Raw genomic sequence first — 7795 nt, forward strand, 5'->3', positions numbered from 1 at the left:
ATGGAAAATCCAGCGAGTTTCACCAAAATTAGAGTTTAGGTTTTGTTATTCTCTAAACATCTAAAAATATCTTTCTAGATCTTCTTCCATCTTACACCATCCGAACAAAACATTTCAGCTTTTGAAGTGATTTTTCCCAATACTAAATTGGATTACTTCACTGCATTTAGTGTATTTCGTGTCCAACAAAATCCTTAAACGGTTTAAACAAAGAAGGGGGAAAAAAAAAAACAGAACCACAGAAATAGGACATGCATTTTGTAAAGCCTGCCTAAAAATAGTCTGTCAAGCTTATCAGCGATGTCTTTGGAATGAGCCAGAAAGCTCTTCCTAAACTATTTATTAAAATCACTGCTAAAGATCAGACAACTGGAAAATCAAAACCAACCAAAACAAAACCCTAAGTTTGTCTGTGCCCTCTGGACAATGACTTCTACCACCAGCCATCACAGTACAACAAAACCAAAATGTTGAACAGAACTCTCAAATTTTAACCAATTTCTACCATAGCCTGCAAAAACTAAAAAACTAAAAAAAAAAAAATTAAAAAAAAAAAAATCAATGGTCTATTTTCCTTAAGTGACAAAACTATTCTGAAGAAGTGAAAAGCAGCTGTCAGAAGCAGCTGCCCCCTTGATAGTGAGGCTGAAGACTGAGTGTTGCATTTATTCTGAACATGCTGACATAAAACATTCCCACTCACGCTTTTCGCTCTGAAGACACGTGTAATTTCCCAGCTCTCACTTCTGAGAAATGAAAGTCACCTTAAAAGTAGTTAAACCAGTATTACGAATTAGCCCCCCGTGCAGCAGTGGAAGATGATATAATGCCTTCTACTAGGACAAGAGCAAGCTTATAAAGGCACTCATTAAGATTTAGTTTAGAAAGCAGTACAGAAGAAGTCAGCTCACCCTGTCCGAAGACCAATGACATCTCGAGAAGAGCAAGATCTCTAAAGAGATGCTGCTCCCTCAGCTGCTAAACTTTAAATGAGGGTGAGGAGGGAGGACCCAAGCAAAGTGCATTGCTTGCACCTGACCTCTGTGGGTTAGCCATGCCATCTCATCTGGTGCTCAATCACTGGTTCAGGCCATGACCTAGCAATTCTCATCTGCCACACAAGCTTAAGAGATTAAAAAGACAGATTCAATAAAAAACAGTTTGAGAACAGCATAAGCTGAATTTATTTTATAAAAATTAGTATTCTAGCACAAAAAGTTACTATTCAGTAGATCCACAGAAGTCTTGCAACTGTGCTGAGAGCTGCAGCCATTTCACACAACAGTCTTATCTTTCCTGCACAGAACAGAAACATGCTGGACACATATTAAAAAAAGGGAAAAAAAAAAAAAAAAAAAAAAAAATCAATACAAAGAATTCCAAAGAGTGTCTGGTTATTTCTTAGCATAAGTGATTTTCATGGCATGAGATGGAGTTATCTTGAATCCTTGGAGAGCATCTCGAGCAGCTCCTGCTTGACATTCATTTTCAAACTCCACAAATGCAATGTCGTGACGCCCAGGCACTAAACGTACTTCTTTGAATCCAGGAAACCTTTGAAATAAATTTAAGGAGAGTCAGATAGTGCTTTCTAGATTGATAATTTACCCCCCTTCAGCACCCAGAAGACCCTCCCATAAGCATCTCCTAGAATAATAGTTACTACTAACAAGAGATTCGATTGAAGAATTTTTCTATTTCCAGGCCTTAGAACTTTGCTTCTCTTAAGGATCATTCTGCTGAAGTAATTTAATCAGCCTTGCACATCTGCAGAAGCAATTAAAGCTGTTTTTAAAACTGTTTCTGATGTCTTTAACATTAGTCACCAGCTTAAAGCACCGCAGATTGATAACTGATAACTTCTACAATCAAAATTGGTTTAAAAAAATAAGTCAGATTTGCATTCTGCACCCAATCATCTGTAAAGTTGGCAGTAACACAGAGCACTGAAATACCTTCAAAAACTCTCTTTTCTAATAATCAGCTAGCCAACTGAAAGTAAAAAAACAAAACCATAAAGGTAACGAAAGGAATCAAAGGAAAATTTTCTCCATTCAAAACTTACTGATTGAATAACATGGACAGCATCATCTCATTTGTTTCCTCAGGCAGGTTATTAAGGAAAAGAATATAGTTTGGTGGGTTATCAGGCACCTGCAACAAGAGAAGAGCAAAACTCAGTGGACTATCCACAGCTGCCTGCCCCTCTAAATCTGTCTGCATTATTATTTGAATGAAGACTCACAAATCCCTCGTTCTGGCTGTAACACCAGAAGCTGGGCTTTAGGATACCTTCATGCAATGTGCAGGCATAGATCTTGGTGGTTTTTGCTTTTCTGCTTAACAGCTGATACTGCAGTAGTCCACCAAACTAGATCTCAGCACTGCCACAGTTAGGACAAACTATAGTGCCAGTTCAGATTTCACAGGCCATCCAAGATACCTGCGTGAGGACATCAGCTTGGGAAAAGGCCTTCCACATCTTCTCTGTGAAGTAGCTGGAGGCCATGATAAACACCTTGTTCATCTACAGCAGAACTGAACTAGTGTTATCTTTGGGGCAACTGAAACCCACTGAAAACACATTGTTTTACTACAGCACACTATTCAAATGTATTGGTTACAAACTCCATTAGATGTTAAGCTTCAGAATCTCTACAAGATTTGGTCACAAAAACAAGCATTACCTGCTGATTCTGTGGTGAAGTCCCAGGGGCACTGGTTGAATTTTGTGTTGCTCCCTGTTAAGTAAGAGCAAGGTAGTTTTTAAAAGATATTTAGTTAGAGATAAACACACATCACCATGTTTGTGTACAGCTCAAGTAGTGTATGAAAGATGGCTTGGCTTTTTCTATTTTTTTAAGCTGCAACCCAAGGAACATTTATTTATGCCCGAGGGGAACAACAACATGTGCACTGCATTGAATCCCCAAACCAGACAATCAAAGAATTAAAACTGAACTAATGGCTGAGTCAGCAGACACAGCAAATCACTACTCATCCATCATTAAATTCAGTTTAGCTAGACAGAAGTAGCTTTGAAAATGAAGACCTACACAAGACATGATAGACAGTAAGAAAAAATTACATGCTTCCACTGAGGACTCCAGTTTAGCAAGCATAACTAAAGCCATTAGCATTATAAATAAAAACAATTACTTCTAGGAAATCACTATATAAGAATTGATTTTGAATAAATCCTGAGGAAACTGAATTTTTTATGCAGAAAAAGTTATTTTTATGATCGCATCTCTTCCCTTGACAACAAACTGTGCCTTTGCAGAAACAGCAATTAAGACAATATTCAAACCCTGTGCCTTGGTCTATTTTTCTGTCTTTGCAAATAAATTGCTAAATGTTGCTAGCCTTGGTCAGGCCAAGCATTACAGGAGATATATTCCACGCCAACTCCTTCTCATCTAATCGTAAATGGATCACATTGTTCCCTTCTACCCATCTGGCATTCTACACATACGTACACATACATACACAATGTTACTTTCTACACTGGTTTATTGTACCTTTGCTCTATACCTTAGTTTTCATTTACAATAGGAATGAGGAAAAAGAAAGAAAGAAGAAAAAGTGTTAAAAAATAAAAAAATGCACTAAGGACTACATAATTATATCCCCTCCTGCAGCTTTAATGGGTGCTAAAGAGCAGTACAAATCAACAGACAACAATTCAAAGAACTTAAAGTACCAAAATACTTAGTCCTAAAAAAAAAAGATAAAACATTACACTGACAAAAAAATGGACGCATTGTTTGAATATTTTTTTTCCCCCCTTCTTTCTTTAAATACAGAAGCTGCTTACCTGAATTATCTTTTTATTTGCTGCATTAGCTGACTGCTCCAGAGACTTGGCCTTCTTCTTTTCCTTCCTCTTCTCCTTGTCAGCAAAAGTACCACGCATTTTAGAGATGATATCAGAGTCTGTCTTGGCGTACTGAATACGCTTTTAGAAGATAAAAAACAAACACCAACAGAGTACTGTTTATTATACTGAAAATCTCACACCAACTTCGTTGAACGCATTCTCTCTCATTCACACAATACGTCTGTAGAAAGTTGTATTAAAAATACTGTTTTAAGTTACGGATATGTTTACAGAGTATGTAACGTTCATAATTCATTCTGATCACAACTAAAGGACTTTCTAAAGACTGGGATAGACCTCTCATGAGAAGAAGTTACTGATTTTACAACACTCAATGGAATCAGAACTCTAACCAGCAAATAGTATCTTTACCATGCCTGTCAAGGTAGCAGATGTACAAAGCTATACAACATCAGTTAACAAAATTGGCACCAGCTGCTACTAAAAAATAAAACTAGGGAGATAGAGCATTTGGGGTTTGGGTGAGGTGATAAGGTTCCAGTGATCTCAGATCTCTGCAGAAAATTGAGTTCAGTAAAACTATATATATATATTTATTTATTTTACAATCCTAGCACTTATTGAAGACTACTCCAAAGACTACAAAGCAGCTGAATTTGTTTTTTTATTGTTTGTTCATTTCTTCACATAAGATGCATACTGCACTCAATATTCAAAGAGGGAAATACACCTGAAAGCTTATAATGCCTTAATTCTCTACTGCATTTTACTGAGCACAAAGGCCTTTAAGGATAAGTGACAGAACTAAGCTCGCACAGTTCCTTGGAAAGAATTTTGCTAGATAATCTGAGAGCGTTAATGAGAGAAGTGTGTGCCTCAACAACACAACAGTATAGCTCTCCTTATTGCCCAAAGCCATGAGATGAAAGCATTTGCATATCCACACACCACTGAAGTCAAACAGACCATTTGCACATGCAACCCCTCAGATTAGGAGATGCCCAGTTTACTCAGGCAGCAACAGAAACATGTCGACTGTTGTACTTGATTACAGGCAGGATGGTTCATTATTAAATCTGCTTTTGTCAAGTGATATTGTACCAGCTTCACTGAAGTTGTGTCAGAATTCAATCACTCAGGTTGCTAATCTGATGTAAGCACAAACAAAACTATTCATCAATTTCCAAAGCAAATCAGTGACTATGTCTGCCAATTTCTGGAGAGCAGAACTGAATAGATCTTCACCCTTCTCACTGTTGCTTTGAAATGGAAGTACCATATTCTAGTTATGTCTCACAAACATCTAGAGTAACTTCAATTATTATAAATTAAATAGAAAGTACCTAATCCCAAAAACACTATATGGGAAATTCTGTGCGTTCAACAGAAGACACAATGAAAATCATAGAATGGCTTAGATTGGAAGGGACCTTAAATTGCACCCATTCCCAACCCCTGCCATGGGCTGGCTGCTCCCCACCAGCTCGGGCTGCCCAGGACCCATCCAACCTGGCTTTGGGCACCTCCAGGATGGGACACCCACAGCTCTCTGGGCAGCAGTGACAGGGCCTCACCACTCTCCACGTAAAGAATCTCTTCCTACTATCTAAACTAGATCTCCTCTCTTTCAGTCTAAAGCCATTCCCCTTTGTCCTATCACTATCTACCCAAGTAAAAAGTTGGTCTTGTTCCCTGTTAATAAGCTCCCTTTAAGAACAGGTAGGCTACAATGAGGTTTTTCCAGAGCCTTCTCCAAGCTGAACAAGCCCAGCTCCTCGAGCCTTTTTTCATAGGAGAGGTGCTCCAGCCTCTGAGCATCTTTGTGGGAAGAGTAGAGAGGGACAATTCTCTCCCTCGCACTGCTGCCACCCCTCTGTTGATGCAGCCAAGGATAGCTGGCCTTCTGGGCTACACCTATGTTAAGCTTTACATCTACTAGAACCCCCAAGTGCTTCTCCATAGGGCTGCTCTCAGTGAGTTAGTTCTTCTCTCAGACTGTACAAATATCTGAGATTGCCTCCACCCAAACACAACATGCTGCACTTGGCCTTGTTGAACCTCATTATGTCTACAGGGGCCTGTTTCTCAAGCAGTCCCTCTGGATGGCATCCCTTCCTTTCCTTCTGTTGCAGCTACTGCTCCACCACAGAATCGCAGAATGGCCAGGGTTGGAAGGGACCTCAAGGATCATGAATCTCCAACCCCCCTGCCACACGCAGGGCCACCAACCTCCCCATTTAATGCCAGGCTGCCCAGGGCCCCATCCAACCTGGCCTTGAACACCTCCAGGGACGGGGCATCCACAACCTCTCTGAACAGCTGTTCCAGCACCTCACCACTCATAGTGAAGAACTTCTCCCCGACATCCAACTTAAATCTTCCCTCCTCCAACCAACCACTCAGCTTGGTGTCACCAGCAAACTTGCTGAGGGTATACTCAACCCTCTGTCTATATCTAAGCTGAAAGCGTTTCAGATCTTGAAAACTTTTAACTTACTGCAGCGGAACATAAAGCCAAAGTTTAGGAAACCTAAGTACCAACTTCAGGTTCACTGTGTGTTCCAATTATAGTCTCTCCAGAGCCTCTCAAGCTCGCATAAATATATTTGTCAAGACAGAACATCACTGAGTAACAGCACAATTGCGAGCAAGTCTGAGAGTTATTTCACAAGGCACAAGTACCAAAGCACTGCAACAGACCACGGTAATTTTATTTCCACAGAAAAGGAAGAAAATAACTTACCATTGGCTTCCCATAAAATGGAAAGCCTTGCAGCTGCCTCAGAGCATTGGTAGACGATCCTAGTTCTTTAAATATAACAAAAGCCTGTCCTCTCATTTTCATAGTCTTCAAAGCCACGATGTCAACCACATGACCAAACTGTGAGAATAATGCATATAAGGACCTCTTCAATTCTGTTAACATAAAAAAAAAAAAAAAGGCTGTAACAAGTTGCATGCAAATGTCTGCATCTACAGAGAGCATGCTGTCCCGCGGTTGATCTTCAGGCAGGTAGGTGTATCGGCTTCACAACACGAGCCTTCAGCTAGAGAAGAAACTGTATTAACTTCGTATTAGCTTCCTAAGAGCAAGAGCTGCTCAGCTATGTAGGCGCAGCTGCTGACACCCAGCACTACCAGCCCGGTAACGCCTGCGGGCTACGAAGGCCATTTGAAGCTCCGTAATTAAAAGTTACGATGAGAAACAGTTATTGATGGAGGCTCGTCAGGCGCAGGGCCAACCGGCCGCCTCAGCACCAGGCGCCGAGCCGCGGCCTCTCTACGGAGACGCGAGCGGCAGCCCGGCACGGAACAGCAGCGCGCGGGCCGCCTGAGGAAAGCGCGCTCCGCGACCCCCCGTACCTTCTTTCTTAATCTTGTCGTTGATGTTGTTGATGTAAATGGTGTGGTTGGGCCTGATGTCCATGCTCTCAGCCGGCCGCAGAGCTGCCTGCAGACAGAGCGCATGCGCAGCCACGCCGCAGAGCCGCTCCTGGAGCGATCGATGCGCCGGAATCGTGATGGCGGGCGGCGCATGCGCGGTGCGCGGACAGGCGCCATGTTGGCCGGGCCCCGAAGTGCAATGGGGTGAAGGGGGGTTGCCGTGAGGCGTTGGGTGAACGGCTCGCTTGAATGCTCCGGTCGGCTCTGCGTCCACGATGAAGCAGCGTGCTCCTGTGTGACATAAAGCTGTGTTTGTGTATCTGCGGTTACCGTGTGTGCTGTAAAGAAGGAAGAGAAACAGCACTCTGGGGGGCACCTGTTATAAAATGTTTATCCGCATTTGTTTTTAGTTTTGATATCTGAAAGGCAGTGCATCTGAGCACCTCATATTGGGAGGAAGTTTTTCACCCAGAGGGTGGTGAGGCACTGGAACAGGCTGCCCAAGGAGGCTGTGGATGCCCCATCTCTGCAGGCATCCAAGGCCAGGCTGGATGTGGCTCTGGGCAGCCT

The 7795-nt window shown here is 41.9% G+C and overlaps 1 protein-coding gene across 1 annotated transcript; it reads right to left on the reverse strand.

Annotated features, from left to right (window-relative positions):
- Positions 1-1160: 1160 nt before the first annotated feature.
- On the reverse strand, positions 1161-7323 carry SNRPB2 (small nuclear ribonucleoprotein polypeptide B2). Its single transcript, XM_042815804.1, has 6 exons — positions 7205-7323; positions 6585-6757; positions 3818-3958; positions 2688-2741; positions 2066-2154; positions 1161-1554 (listed from the first exon to the last, which is right to left on the reverse strand). The coding sequence occupies exons 1-6, from the start codon at positions 7266-7268 to the stop codon at positions 1395-1397; spliced, it is 681 nt and encodes a 226-aa protein (XP_042671738.1). The 5' UTR covers positions 7269-7323; the 3' UTR covers positions 1161-1394.
- Positions 7324-7795: the final 472 nt, after the last annotated feature.

This window comes from Centrocercus urophasianus, unplaced genomic scaffold (genome assembly GCF_019232065.1).
Source record: "Centrocercus urophasianus isolate 14NV4802_14NV808 unplaced genomic scaffold, USGS_Curo_1.0 seq_10, whole genome shotgun sequence".
In the NCBI taxonomy this organism is placed as follows: domain Eukaryota; kingdom Metazoa; phylum Chordata; class Aves; order Galliformes; family Phasianidae; genus Centrocercus; species Centrocercus urophasianus.